Here is a 16,532-nt window from a genome sequence, read left to right on the forward strand (position 1 = left end):
AGATGACATGTTTATTTACCCCTCTTATCAAAGCCTATAAGACTACTAACTCAAGCATTTCATCTACATAGAGTATTTTCTCATTAAACCTTTTTAAATATATTTATGTTAACTCGTTCTCTTGTTGATCAACACTATATAACTTCATAGATCTTTTCTTAGCGCATGATAGTGTTGAACTGTACTACTAACTTAGCATAAAAGTCACTAAACCCTGTAATTGAGCTTAACTCCAAATTATAGTATCATGCATGCACAAATCTTCAAAAAATTGTAAACTTTAAGTCATACACGCATAGAAAAAAATATACAACATAAAAACTTTAAAATTAATTTAAAAAACAACAAGATAATAATATTTGAAAAATATTATTGGAAAAAAAAGCTAGAAGATTGAGAGAAAAAAACTCCAAAGAATTTAACTTTTTAAACCCAAATAATATATTAAACCACAATATTCTAAATGCAACTGCAAGCACTTTAGAAATTGTAAATATTACTCTAGATTATTAGTTGATATAATTACTAGTTTAATAGGAAAAAATTATGAAAAATATAAAATAGATAATAAAAAAGTACCTAAAATATATATGTTCAAAAAACTCTTAATTTAGCACTTATGAAAAATATTGGGTGAGCTATGTATTAAAAGGTAGAATTGAATTTTATTTCAGTTACTCACAAATCAACAGATACGTAACAATAATAGACTCTTTTAGGAGGGACTCTTCAACTACTAATAATACATTGTATTTAAAGTAAGCTTGGTTTTCTTTTATTTCAATTACAGATAAATTGCAATATCTTTGAAGCATTATCAAATTAAAAAAATAGTTAAAAATATTAATTATCATTTTAAAAAAACTAAACAAAAAAAAATAAGAAATAAGAAATAGTGTATTATATAAGTATAATTTAAATTAAAAAAAATAGATACTAAATGCTGCTAAGCCTAGTAAGCTAGGCCCGCAAGCTCAGCCAGGCATAAAAAAGCTTATTCATGTCTGGATTACAAAGGTCCTTTTCGATTAATCAAATGATTTTATTCAAAAAAAAAAAAAGAGTAAACACCATGCACTTTACATTTTTGTAGTTCCTTTTACTCTTTTGCACGAAATGGGCCCTTTTTTTTCAATTAAGCTGACATATTATACAATCATAAAAGAGATTGTCAATTAAGAATGATAATCTCACTTGAATTCAAATAATATAATTGTTTTAAATAGTTATTTTACTTGACAAATAAAAAATAAAATATAGATATTACCCAACTGCTCAAATTATATATATACTGTAATTGAGCTTAACTCCAAATTATTGTATCATGCATGCACAAACCTTCAAAAGATTGTAAACTTTAAATCATACACACATAGAAAAAAATATACATCATAAAAACTTTAAAATTAATTTAAAAAACAACAAGATAATAATATTTGAAAAATATTATTGGAAAAAAAAGCTAGAAGATTGAGAGAAAAAAACTCCAAAGAATTTAACTTTTTAAACCCAAATAATATATTAAACCACAATATTCTAAATGCAACTGCAAGCACTTTAGAAATTGTAAATATTACTCTAGATTATTAGTTGATATAATTACTAGTTTAATAGGAAAAAATTATGAAAAATATAAAATAGATAATAAAAAAGTACCTAAAATATATATGTTCAAAAAACTCTTAATTTAGCACTTATGAAAAATATTGGGTGAGCTATGTATTAAAAGGTAGAATTGAATTTTATTTCAGTTACTCACAAATCAACAGATACGTAACAATAATAGACTCTTTTAGGAGGGACTCTTCAACTACTAATAATACATTGTATTTAAAGTAAGCTTGGTTTTCTTTTATTTCAATTACAGATAAATTGCAATATCTTTGAAGCATTATCAGATTAAAAAAATAGTTAAAAATATTAATTACCATTTTAAAAAAATAAAAAAAAAATAAGAAATAAGAAATAGTGTATTGTATAAGTATAATTTAAATTAAAAAAAAATAGATACTAAATGCTGCTAAGCCTAGTAAGCTAGGCCCGCAAGCTCAGCCAGGCATAAAAAAGCTTATTCATGTCTGGATTACAAAGGTCCTTTTCGATTAATCAAATGATTTTATTCAAAAAAAAAAAAAGAGTAAACACCATGCACTTTACATTTTTGTAGTTCCTTTTACTCTTTTGCACGAAATGGGCCCTTTTTTTTCAATTAAGCTGACATATTATACAATCATAAAAGAGATTGTCAATTAAGAATGATAATCTCACTTGAATTCAAATAATATAATTGTTTTAAATAGTTATTTTACTTTACAAATAATATATATATACACACACATGCGGGCATATATTAAATAAAATATAAATATATAACTTTTTTATTTATTGGATAATACCTAAGGATGGATGGATAATTTATGAGCGGGTTATAGACCTGAAAATAACTTAAGTATGGTTGAAAATATAGTTGTGATTGTTTTTTAAAATATTTTTTATTTAAAAAATATATTAATAATATTTTTTTATTTTTTTAAAATTATTTTTTAAATTAATATATTAAAATAATTTAAAAATATCAAAAATAAATTAAATTTTATTTAAAATATTTTTAAAACGCACGACTCTAGCCCTTGTAACCTCATAGAAACTATAATGCCTGCTGTGGATAGCTTATTTATTGTGCCTTCGAAGTAATAAATAATTAAATTAAATAATAAAATTAAAAAAAGGGAGGTTTTGACTCTAAAACTCCAAATTCATTAGTTTAACAATTAATTTGAACAACATCATAACACTTTATTTTTTCTTGACTTTGCCTTTAATCCTCCCAAAGTCTAAATTATGAGGTAAAAGTAGGTGAAAATCCCAATACTCACATCAAAACTTTTTTATTATTAGTGTTTTTGAATTGTATGATATATTAATATAAAAAATAAATTAAAAGAATATTATTTTAATTTATTTTCGAATTTAAAAAAAAAACCTTAAAAATAACACATATCATATTCAAAATCAGTGATGATACTCGTCAAGAATCATTAAACTTGGAAGAGGCAGGCAAATCAGTGTCGTCAAAGGAACTCAAGAAGGCCATGTAATGCAATCATCGTACATGTAAAACAAACAAGGACCATGTTAAACTACCAAAAGGAGAGGGCACATAAAGTAACCAAATCACATCTCATAGAGTCAAACTCATAAAAAAACAAAAAAAAAAAGTCACAGTAATTTTAATTTCTTTCTAATTTCAGCCCTAATTTGCTCTCTCAACACTTGAATACAACATAGTAACTAAACCCTCCAATCCTTAATTAGGACCAAAATCCAAGAGAGAAAAACAAGAAACACCGAATTAACATACTGCTACATCATTTAAGACCATTCCCAGGAGTTGAAATAGCAAGATCAGGCCAAGAAAAGCAATCCCCGCCGACAAACCCATTTTCCTGGCCATTCTCAAAGTGCCATGTGTTGCCCAATCCAGCTGTGACGGCAGCCCCACCATTACCGCCTACGGAAGCGCCAACATCTCCCACATTCCCGGAAAAGGCCACAGCCCTCTTCCAAGAGCGAAGTTCACATCTTCAATCCCAGGCCCAATTCCAAGCCCAAACCCATTAAGAGCCAAGAACCCAGCTGGGCCTTGAGTATTCAACAAAGAAGTAAAACTCCCACCCAGACCACCACCGTTACCCTTCCCATCACCACCGCCGAAGTGGACGGACAAACCCTGATTGGATGTGAGTGGGAGCAGCACTGGGGTAGCAGGCAGTGGTAAGCCATCAATATTAGTGCCTGTAATAGGACCCACGAAGGAGGCAGGAGAAGTAGCTGAAGTACGTGACCTTTTAGCATTTTTCCGAGTGCCACCACCAACAGGGATATCTCGGAGAGTGCCACCGTGAGTCCAGTAACGGCGGCAAGACTTACAGAAGTGACGAGGCTGAGAGAAATTGTAGTTGTTGTAGTAACAAAACTTAGTATTCGTTGAGTCACAACGTGGACATGGCAAGTGCTCCTGTTCTTGAGGTGGTGCTCCTCCTGGCTTAGTTAATGTTGCAGCTGTCGATTGTTGTGGTCTCCTTGCTGCTTCGCTGCTTGATAATTCTGCCGGCATTTTGGCTTTTGGGGGCAAAGAGAGTGTTGGAGGAGTGAGGACTGGTTATGTTTTGTCGTGTTTGAAGATAGAAAGAAGAGTGATTTTCTGTGAATGTGTGTAGTTTGTGAGGATGTGAAATGTGGGTGGCAAGGGGGTAATAGAGGGGAATTTATGCAGAGATAGATGGGAGAGGGAGAATCTGAAAAATTCTGAGGGTATGAGGAGAGGGTGCGGTGCCAGGCAGGGACGAGAGAGAGAGAGAGAGAGAAAGCAGCAGCAGCAGCTTCAGCAGCTTTTACAGTGTTCTGTTATAGGGGTAGCCAGGCACGACATATACAGTCGGCTCCAGAAACGGGTTTCTTACTGGGGTCAGCTAGTCAGCTTTAGCAGCTTAGGTATGCGGCTTTGTGCTTAGCTCTCTCTCTCTCTGCTTGAAACAAGACAATATTCCTACTACTGCTACTGTTTTTGTTAGTTGTAAAACTCGTTAGTCTTGAAATACTACACAATTGGGATTACCTCTGTCTGCCTAATCTTTTCTTGGTTTACGGGGTGACTAACGGATTTCATGTCCTGTTTTCGGATACACTATGAGAGTACATAATTTACAAGCTTTTTGGTAAATTGATAAACATTATTTTTTTAAATATATTTTTACTTGCAGATATATTTTTAGAAAATTTATTTTTGTACAAAAACATAAAAAAATAATTTAAAATTAAAAAAAATCAAAATTTTTCAAAACCCCTATTTAACTTCGATCGATCTCAAACACTCATTTTGTGTTGCTAAGTATTTTGTATTAAAATTATATTTATTTATGTTTTTTTATAGTTTATAAACATATTAAAATCATTAAAAAACATGTAAAAAATATTAAAATTATTAAAAAACTATGTTACCAAACACATATTTGACACTTACTTGTACACATTAATGTTTTCTAGTAAATGAAGATTGTGTGCTATTAAATTATAGTTTTTTAATAAATAAAAAAACATATATATATAAAGAGAGAGATTTAGGCTAATTAATTAATTGAATTGGTACACTATAAGGTACCGATTCTTTTGTTTAATCTACAATGATGTTGTTTCTTTGGTGGTGGGGAAGGGATGTGATGAGTTAGGTAGAAGCTTTGGCATTATTAATCTACAAGGGGCCCTTTAATTCTTGATTGATTTAAATTTGTTAGCAGAAAAAAGGCTGATATTAGAAAATTTGAAGAAAAAACAAAAAGAAAATGGATAGCGTCAACAAACAGAAGCTAGATCTTGACAAGGATTGATGAATTGGATTCGGACAAGGTAGCTAGCTACCTTCCAAATTGCAATAATTCAAGCGTTTTTCGCTCTTAAGGATCAATAATACAAGCATTATTAGAGAAACATGGCTTCTTTTTTCTCTTCATTAGGTTGTCCTTACACCTTAATGCAATTATAAGTAATATAATTATTTATTTATATATATAGGACTATATAGATACCTGACAAATTATTTCAAGTAAAAGGCAATATAATTCCGTTGCCCTTAAGATTGCATGCAATAATTAACATCTTGTATTATTAATTTTAATACTATATAATAAATCACAAGAAACATTTTTTTCAAAGTATGGTAATGATTAATTTTCAAAGTATTTTTTATTTAAAAATATATTAAAATAATATTTTTATTTATTTATTAAAAATTATTATTGATATCAGCAGATCAAAATAATTGTAAGATAAAAAAAATTAATTTTAAATAAAAAAAATTAATTTTTTTAAAGAAAACATAAATGCAACCCCAAACTACCATTCAACATTCAATAAAATCCCAACAATGCTTACAAATACATCATAAAATATACACATAGAACAAATGCAATCATTTGAAATAGATTTCACAAGTAAGATCCTTTTCAACTTCTGAATAAAAAAAAAAACCAATATCTTTGTCAACCTTTTCCTTCCATGGTCAGAGCTAGAATGTTTCAAACCCAATTTTTAAGCAAAGAAAACCAAACCCAACAACAACATAGTAATACTACAAGTTCATGCAACACATTTTCCCACCAAAACGCACAGATTTTGTGGTGGGCTACACACGATTCCAAACATGATCCCCACTCTAAATCTATGATTAGTAAAATGTTGGATAGACACTATCATAGGATGGCTACTTGGCTCATGGTGGCTCCTGGCTAATGGACAGACGACTCAGACTAGAGGGAGCCAAGAAAATTCAAGAAGCTATAAGCGTGAGAATAGAGGACAGGAGTTTTGAGAGATTGAGAGGGACTTTTGATGAGATAGAAGTAGAAGGAGGAGGGTGGTGGTGATGGTGGTGGTGGTGGGACAGAACCGACAGAATCATAGATGTCGGGCAGCGTGGGATACAATAATTGGGTCTTCCCTCTGATTTCGGACGCGTCATGTCCGCATCAGATTCCCTTCATCCGTACCACTAAAACTAGCCTATGCCTAGCTCTCCTGCCCTCCTCTCTCTCTCTCTCTTATTACTGCTAACATCAATCTCTCACCGGATTTCACGCTCACTGTTCTCGTTACCAAACAACACTGTTTCCTCCTTTGGACACACATTATCCCTTACAATGCATCATCACCCTTTGATTGTCATCAGCTCATGGGGTGTGTGATGAGTCCAAATCTGATGTGTGGTGTTAATCAATGTCAAATTAAGCCACATTTTGTAGTCAAAGATTGAGATGCTGCTGTTGTTTTTGCAGTTGAATTTTTTAGTTTTAATTTTAAAAAATTAGTTTTTTTTAGGTGTGTGATATAAAAAATATATTTTATGATATATTTACAAGAAAAAATAATTTTAAAAAATAATTATGGTTATAATATCAAACGGACTCTTAATAAAATAAGATATATTTTTTTTCAAAGTTGTATAATAAAAATTTTAAAATAATATAATTAACGGGCTCTAAATAAAATAAGATATATTTTTTTTAAAGTTGTATAATAAAATATTTAAAAATAACATTTTAAAATAATATAATTAACGGACTCTAAATAAAATAAGATATATTTTTTTCAAAGTTGTATAATAAAATATTTAAAAATAATACAATTGACGGGCTGTGAATAGAATAAGATATTTTTTTTTTCAAAGTTGTATAATAAAAAATTTCAAAATAATACAGTTGAGAACTTATTTTAAAAATAGATTAGTTTAAAGGGTCATAGTTTAAATAGTTGCAATTTTAAAGTTCAATGTAAATTTAAATGTAGATGAATAAAAAATTTATTATAATTTATAAAATAAGAATTTGACAAAACATGAATAATTCAGTTTAATATCTTATACATTAAATCAAATTCTTAACCCATCTAACTTAAATATTCTACAATAATAATCTAAAAATTCAAAATTTACGTAAAATCAAGTGTTATGTGACAAAAAAAAAACTAGAAATTGAATATATTGCCGCACAACACTATATGTATAATAAAAAAAAAACTTTGAACTTTTGGATTATTGTGTTTTAGAATATTTAAGTTACATTAGCTAAGAGTTTGATTTAATCTACTTAATTATCCCCGTTGTCAAATTCTTATCAAATGAATTAGAATGAGTTTTCATCCATATATAGTTGAATTAATCTTATTTTATTAACCAAGTTTGTGGAAAATGAGTTGTTGAGTTGATTTTCTTAGCCAGAGTTGATGACGCAAATAACAATTTATTAAACTTTTAAAAACAAAAAACATCATAACTATAAGGAAACTATTTAAAATATTCATTTTTTAATTATTATAATCTTCACTTTTCAAAAAGCTATTATAACACTTTATTAGAAAAAACTAAAAAGCTCTAGTAATGTTAAATAGGAAAAATAAACTAAATAAACTATTCTCTTTTTCTTTAAATAAAAAGTGTAGTAATATTAAATAGAAAAACAAAAAATCAATTTAATTATTTTTCTAAAAAAATCATGCAGAGTGGCTTAAAAAATTACCTCAAATAGCTAAGTTATAGATCAAACATGCAATTTTAAAATCGTATATATCAACTACGACTCTTTAAATTACATTATTTTTAAAAATATGTATACATGGTGTTAGTTTAAAAACAAAAAAAACTCTAAGATATTGTTATTTCATGCATATTAACTACGAACAAATCGATACATTAACATAATCCAACATGCATTCCAATGGATTGGGATTTGAATTGACGAAGGTATATTATAAATCCTGCCATGTTCTTGCTAATTCCCACAAATATGAACATCATCAAGGGGAAGACACTCTCTTGTCTTCGACAATATAGAGTTTTCAAACAAAAGATGTTTTAAGAACAATTGTAATAGAACAATTCCCATAATTCACTGTCTTTCTGGCTATTCACCTCCAAACAAAAGATGTTCACAAATCTTGCAAGCGAGGTTCTGGCTTAGCGATGGAAGGGGCTTGTCCTCTTTCTCTGCACCTGGGTTTGAACCTTACCATGCACGTCTATCATCCCTGCGGTGCCTTACCTGCTTACTAGACTTGCAGGATGTTCAGTGGGCTGTGAGAATTAGTCGTGGTGCGCGTAAGCTGGCCGGACATCCTACGTAAATCAAAAAAAAAAAAAAATGTTCACAAATCTTAATCTGTCAACTAACACCTTTATGTAGTCTTCAGGTCATGGGATAGGGTCTTTGTAGTGTTTTCACTCTGAGTCTGTGTAAAGTGAACGTCGAAGCCATTGTCTTATTGGCTGCCCTATTCCTACCTCCTAGACCTTTTACTTTCTTTAATAAAATGGAATTAAAAAAATGACATGAATTTCACTCCCCCATGATGCAAGTCGTTCATATGGGTTACGGTCTTTTTTTTTTAATATTTTAAAAGTATTTTAAAAAAATTTAAGTTTTTTTATTTTTTATTTTAAATTAATATTGTTTGATGTTTTTAAACTATTTTAATATATTAATTTCAAAAAAATAAAAAATATATTATTTTGATATATTTATAAGTATAAAATATTTTGAAAAACAACCACACTCACTTACCACATTTACTTTTAAACAAATAAATATCTAAAAAGATAATGCTAGTTTTTTTACTGCAACATCAAACTAGCTCTAAGTTTGTTCTATATGATTGGCAATCTTTTTTTCTTTTTGTTTTTTTATGATCAAGCATGGCCATTTACGTTAGGGTTTGATAATTCATAATGTCATCTCAGTCGATTACAAAGTGAGAGTAGTATTGATGTGGAAAACTTGGTAACGAAACAAAGAAGAGTTTTTTTGGGTCCCTATAAGATGAACAAAAGAGTTGGTAGAAGCATGGTTACAAATTTGACCACACATCAAAGAAAGACCAGCATGAATTATATATATAAGACCAAAAGAAGGAATTCACTTGAATTTCCACCACAAGGATATCTTAGCACTTTTATAGCTCCTTCATTGAACAGGAAACAGAGACCATGGCTCACCAATTCCGGTTTCAAAACTTGTGAGACGCGCCATGAACCAAGGATAGGGCTGGCTGAGCTAAGCTTTTCATAGTCATGCTAGTTTGTGGTCAAAAAGCAAGTCCCTAGAGAAGGGTAAGATCGATGATGTGGGGTGGGTGGGGTCCCGAACTATGAACAGAGACACCTGTCAGCAAAGGACTTGAGGTGTCGGTAGATGGAGGTGGGTCATGGCCATCGGAGTGGTGGTTTTGATTATCTCTCTCTCTTAGCCCAGTGGCACGCGAGGGCTGAGAAGCCATCTAAATGTCTCCTTGGCACGATCATATGTCGCTTTCAGTAAAACATGGTCGAGTTGATCAGCCTCAGACTCGGCCTCCCTTCGTAGGAAGCACCATACAGTGTAGAAGTTCAGTACTGTGTTATTCGGTCGCCCATAATAACTGACAATCTGTCCTTTCCTCCTCCATCATCCTCCCTGTTCTTTTCTTCAGATTGAAACTCTGTTCCCTCCTTTTCTTTTTGGCATTTTCTTGGTGCATTATGATTCCATCACATGGATTTTAGTTGGGATGGATTTCATAGTCCCAGGCTTTTTATCTTCCATCAAACGTGAATGTCATTATTGAATTGGTTGATATCGATTCCTTCGTGCATAAGACAGTGTTTTCGGTGGTACGTACAGCGTTATTCTCGCTCCTAATATCAATCAATATCTCATTCCATTTCATGCGTCCTAAGACTACGACTATGGACGGGTACGATTAAAAAATTAAAAAAAAAAATTATTTAACTTCCCCGAAAAAACGAAGTTGATTAAACTTTTTTTTTTTTACTAAAGGAACCTTATCTCTCAAAAAATATATTTTCATAAGTTCAGATAAACAAGTAAAATTTTAATTATCTTAATTTTTTATTAATTTTTTATAAAAGGTTCATGTTCTGATTCAAATTCGAAATTTATTATATAAATCTCAAAAATTTTATTATTACATCATGTTCTTTAAAGATAAAATTGATTAAACCAATCTAGGCTCAACTAGAACTTCATCATTAATAAATTAATTTTTTTATTAAAATAATATTATTTAATTTATTTTTTAAATAAATTAACCTTTAATCTAATTAACCTATATCACCCCTCAACCTATAATTCAAACTTTGCTTCAAGTAAACCTCGCCTTGAAATTATGTATCCATTACATTAGTATATGCAAGCAAAAGAAGAAAACAACCCATAGGATTTTTTTTTCTTTTATATAAATTATAATGAGGAACTCAAGTATGACAATGAAGGGATTAGTTGTTAGGAATATTGGCTAGACTAAAGAGTGAAAAGATGACCTAAAAAACAAAAGAAGTAGAAATTGCTTATGATAAAGTTGGAATTGTTTTTCAAGCCTAATTAATTGATAATGGTACAAGAAAAACTATTATTTGATGTATTTAAAGTTTAATTAATAAGATCAAGAAAAATTTTCATGCGTTAGGTTGAAAAGAAAAAAGAAGGTGATGGCTGTTAAGGTGAATCTAGAAAAAGTTTATAATATGCTTTGATGGGATTTCATTAGAGACACTCTCTTACTAGCAGCAGGAAGTCCAAGAAGCATAGTGGAAATCATTATGAAATGCAGTGAAATTACCTCTTTAAGTGTCATGTGGAATGAGAATCCTTCAAAAAAATTCTTTCTTACTAAAGAAATATGTCAGGGGAACTTTTATCTCTTTATATCTTTGTGCTATGTTCGAAATACTTGTCACAACGGATTTATAAGGAAGTTAGCCTGGGTAATTAGAAACCATTCCAATTTGGTAGAGAAAGTCTAAAAATTTTATGCTTTGCAGATAATATGTTATTGTTTACAAAAGTAAATAAGGGGCAATTTGATAAAGTTCTAAAGTTTCTTAATATGTTCTATTTGGCCTCAAGATAATAGGTAAGTGTTGAAAAGACCATAATGTTTTTCTTTAAAGGTTTTCCTCATTTTATTGTTAGAGCCCTTCATTACAAATATGGATTTGCTGTTACTCATGACTCGAGTAAGTATCTTTACTAAAAATACAATGAGAGTTAGGTTGAATGAGAAGCCTAGTATTTTGATCTCTAATAAGATGGATGTTGTGGGATGGAAGTACCACCTTCAGATTGGGTGAAATTAAATGTCGATGGATGTAATAAGGGCAACCTGGGTCATGCAACTATGGAAGGATTAATTAGAGACTGCATGGGTTTTTGGATTAAATGCTTTGTTATTAACATAGGGATTTGTACTTCAGTTCATGCTAAGTTATAAATCATGATTACAGGGCTAGAGTTGGCTTGGTCATTAGGCTTGCATAAGATTATTTTGGAATCTGATTTTTTTGTAGTGATGAGTTTGATCACGAAACAATTTTGTGAAAGTTAATGCTAACTTTGCCTTGATTAGTAGAGCTTGAGAAGCTTTAAGTAGAGATTGGGAAGAACAAATGCAACATATTTACAGAAAGGTGGATGCTATCGTTGATTGGCATGATAGCTTTGGTCTTTCCAGGTATTTATTTTCTAGGGATGATTCAACTATTAACAACCCTCCTGAGAGTTTGTATTGGTTTTGGTATTATGACTTGATTGGAATTGTGTTTCCTCGTTTACTTTAGTTTAAGGTTTTAGCCTCGATATCTTAAAAAAAAACATCACGATTAAGAGATGAATAGTATTTTATCCTTTTAAAATAGAATTTGACTATTTAGACTCCTCTCTAATTTTTTATTGTTTTATGGTGTAACTAGCATAAAAGCTCGTGGGTTATTGAGAATAAACTTAGGAGGTGTTTGAGAGTGTAGTAATTATTAATTTTCAAAATATTTTTTTCTTGAAAATACATTAAAATATTTTTTTATTTTTTAAAAATTATTTTTGATATTAGCATATCAAAACAATCCAAAACTATATAAAAATAATTTTAAATAAAAATTAAATTTTAAATTTTCATGAAACGCTACTTGGAACGTCATTCCAAACCAAATAATGTCTCATAAAATTCATTTTAGTATGGTAACTAAAGAGGAAGAAATTAAATCCAATCAATATTAATTGTTAAGTTTTAAAATTTAATATCTATTTTGTAATTTTTACCATCATTTATGTATTTTGTGTTTTAGTTTAAATATATTTATGCATATGTTTGATTTTAGTTGATAAAAAAAAAACATGTAATTAATTATTCATTATACCAAACAAAATCTAAATAAAAGAGCATATAATTAAAAGAATGCCAAATTAAATTGAAAGGATGCTCAGGCAACCAAAATTAGTCAAACTTTCCTTCTCTTTTTATGTGCATTGATGTGATTTTAGACATTAAGTTTCATTGATTTAAATTTAATTAAAAATTTATACATAAAAATTATAAGATTAAATGATGAATTATTTGATATGTATATATTAGTTCAAAATAATAAAAAATCAATCTTACAAAATATGTTGAAGAATTATGATCAACTTTGAAATTGAGATATATTTAATCAACAATTAATTATTTTTTATACTAAAACATTAGGAGTTTTAGCTTCATCACTCATGTGAACAATGAAGCTTTTGACTTTATATTTTTTTTAATTTTGTTCTTATAATTTAATTTATTTATTGCCTAATCAGACAGAATCAATTTTGAAACTATAGTCAAACTATCAAATTTTTTAAAAAAAATATATGACTAAAATTTAAAACACGAAGAAAAATATATGCTTAATTCTAAATTCTTGATAATTTTAATTTTGATTCAAATATTTATTTTTCAGTCCTTGACTTTGAGAGAAAAGAGAGAAAAACGATTCATTTGGCCATTTTTTAACAATAAAACTTGTTATCTTTTGTGTACATGTCAACATATTCCATTTGATAAGGAAAATTCGATAATAGTAAGGTTTTCTATAAACATGTTTACAAAAAAAGATTAGGTACTATTTTGATTTTCTTTATTTAAATCATCTTTATTTTTTAGTTGATTTTAGGATTAGTAGGTGATTTAGAAATGTTTTTATAGTGTTTATTAATTGTTTTGTGTTAAAATGTGTTCAAAAATGAATTTTTAGCCGATGAAACCTCATCTTGATCTTCCAACCACCTTTCTAACAACAAAAAATGATGTGCCGCCTGTATTGTTTTTTAAAAGCAAAGGTGAATGACATTTTATCTATTAAAAAAAAGATAAAAGTTCATAAGTACTTGGCTACCCAATCCCATGCGCTTGAGGGTTTTTTTTTTAATTTCATTCATTAATTTTTGATTTTATTGATTTTTTAATTCAATTTTATCCTTTAATATTTATTTAATTTTTAATTGTTTTTCAATATTTGTTTTAGTTTGCTTTTTTGTTTTATGAGGTTGTTGCAGTCTCAAATAAACATCACGGTATTTGGTTGGTGTCCTATTCTGCAAGTGTTTGTTTTTAAAATTATATAATTAAATAAAGAATAATTAAAATGTTATAACTAGTAGAGGTCATGACTTAGATCGTGGATTTAGTAGGTTAAGCTGTAAAGCCTTGGCCTACTAAATATACCACTATCTTAATAATTTTATTTTTGTTAAATGTCATTTTAAATATTTTTAAATTAAATCATGTTTTTATCAATTATCTAAGTTATCTTTTGACTTGCAAATCTACTAGGTTATGTTGGAACAACTCCTATACGATTGAATTTGAATTTGATTTTTAAATTTGACTCGTTGGACTGGATTTAATGACAATACTAAAGAATTTCTCTTAATCTAAATATTTTTTTTTTCACATTCATTTTGTTTATCACACTCACAACATAGAGGGAATAGTTTGCTGATATAAACTAAAAAAAAATGATGAATAATTGATTATTAAATACATGTTATTTAAACTATTTTTTCTTCTAAATGATAATTCATTGGTAGTAATATTAAAAAAATAGTGTTATATCAGCTCCATTACAGCGTTATTGTTATGAAGTTTTTAAAATTTATGTATTTTGTGTTGATTAATTATTATTTATCAAACCTTTATTATTGTAAAACTTTTAGAGATTAATCATGATTTTTTAAAGGTTTTGTAGAGAATCCTTATTTTATACATTTTTAATTACTATGATAATAAATTTTTTTTGGAAAGTTTATATCACTAACTCAAAAATTAACAAAACATTAAAAAATATGATATTTTCACTGTACACTATCTTATAAAATATTATTCATTTCAATAGAGATTTTTTAATTTATATTATTTTTAATTTTAATTTTATTATTCAATATTTATAAAAAAATATGATGTTTTCATTGCGCATCATCTCATAAAGCATTATTTCTTTTAATAGTTAGGCGTAGGTGTACATAAAGATCCACGTGCATGGGTTTGGAGACAATCAAGCTGGAACGCTTGGGCTAGAGAGACATGGCTCTGAAATTAAAAAAAGATAGGCAAGGCGTCGTGACCATAACCTTGAAAAAAATCATGTTGTAGCGCTCATCAATTTGTTTACTATTTTTCTTCATTTTAGGAATTGGTCCAAAATAAATGATTATTTTCAAATTTCTGTTTATATCGAAAATAAACATCCTTTAATTGAGTTATTGGATTAAATTGCTAAGATTCTATTCGCTAGGACTGAATTGTGGTTTGAAGAACAACAAGGACTGATACTATAGTGAATGATTTCATGAAATATTTGTAGAAGCCCCTGATTCAAAAATTTATGTAGGAAATTCTAACCATGAAAGGTGGCACTGTACAAAATTCACCCAATGCCAAGTTTCAACATGAACCTGGTCCTTGGTCCCTGCTATGATCCTGCTTGCTCTATTCCCTTCTCAAATAATGTCAGCAAGATTTCTTACTGCAATCAAGTTCTTTTCGGTGGGTAAAGGGAGGGAAGGTTTTTTATATAATTAATGTCTTATGAGTGGTACTGGTGGATGTGTAGGATTCCTTTTGAAACTGAACTGAAAATGATGCTCTTCCTCTTGCTATAAAAGTTTAATGACTCCTGATCTGCAGTGGACATGGCCATGGCTGTTTTGCGAAGTGATGGAGGAGACTGGTGCAGGGGTGGTTTGCGAATTGGCTGCATGAATGAAGAACGAAAGTTCTACCCCCAGATGTTATGGAAGAAAAGCAGATTATTTACCAGCATTTGGTCTGAGGACTATAATGTAAATGGCTTTCAGGTGCACCAGGAAGAACGCTCAAGGGATCGCACCATTTGACTGTACAAAATGTTTGGAACACTTTAAATTATCTCAAGATTGTTGTTTCTTTTGAACTTAAGATGATTTGGTTTTCACGAAACATAAAAATGCATATAAATCAATACGTAAAACAAAAATCAATTTATAGTAATTGTTGTTCCTCTTAGTCTTATCGTAATTTCATTTCTACAAAACATGAATCAACTTATAGTATTAGTTACCAAAGAAAATTACCTTGGATGCCATCTGTAGTTTGTTTTTACGTTTTTAAAATACTTTTAAACAAATTAAAATATTGCAATTTGATAAAGTTCTAAAGTTTCTTAATATGTTCTATTTGGCCTCAAGATAATAGGTAAGTGTTGAAAAGACCATAATGTTTTTCTTTAAAGGTTTTCCTCATTTTATTGTTAGAGCCCTTCATTACAAATATGGATTTGTTGTTACTCATGACTTGAGTAAGTATCTTTACTAAAAATACAATGAGAGTTAGGTTGAATGAGAAGCCTAGTATTTTGATCTCTAATAAGATGGATGTTGTGGGATGGAAGTACCACCTTCAGATTGGGTGAAATTAAATGTCGATGGATGTAATAAGGGCAACCTGGGTCATGCAACTATGGAAGGATTAATTAGAGACTGCATGGGTTTTTGGATTAAATGTTTTGTTATTAACATAGGGATTTGTACTTCAGTTCATGCTAAGTTATAGATTATGATTACAGGGCTAGAGTTGGCTTGGTCATTAGGCTTGCATAAGATTATTTTGGAATCTGATTTCTTTGTAGTGATGAGTTTGATCACGAAACAATT

The 16,532-nt window shown here is 29.4% G+C and overlaps 1 protein-coding gene across 1 annotated transcript; it reads right to left on the reverse strand.

Moving 5' to 3' along the window:
• Nucleotides 1–3,115: 3,115 nt before the first annotated feature.
• LOC105135870 (dof zinc finger protein DOF3.4) lies at nucleotides 3,116–4,558 on the reverse strand. Its single transcript, XM_011040944.1, is given in 2 exon segments — nucleotides 3,116–3,533; nucleotides 3,536–4,558. Coding segments are annotated over 2 exon segments (747 nt in total). The 5' UTR covers nucleotides 4,118–4,558; the 3' UTR covers nucleotides 3,116–3,368.
• Between the last annotated feature and the right edge of the window lie 11,974 nt (nucleotides 4,559–16,532).

This window comes from Populus euphratica, unplaced genomic scaffold (genome assembly GCF_000495115.2).
Source record: "Populus euphratica unplaced genomic scaffold, PopEup_1.0 scaffold234.1, whole genome shotgun sequence".
Lineage (NCBI taxonomy): Eukaryota > Viridiplantae > Streptophyta > Magnoliopsida > Malpighiales > Salicaceae > Populus > Populus euphratica.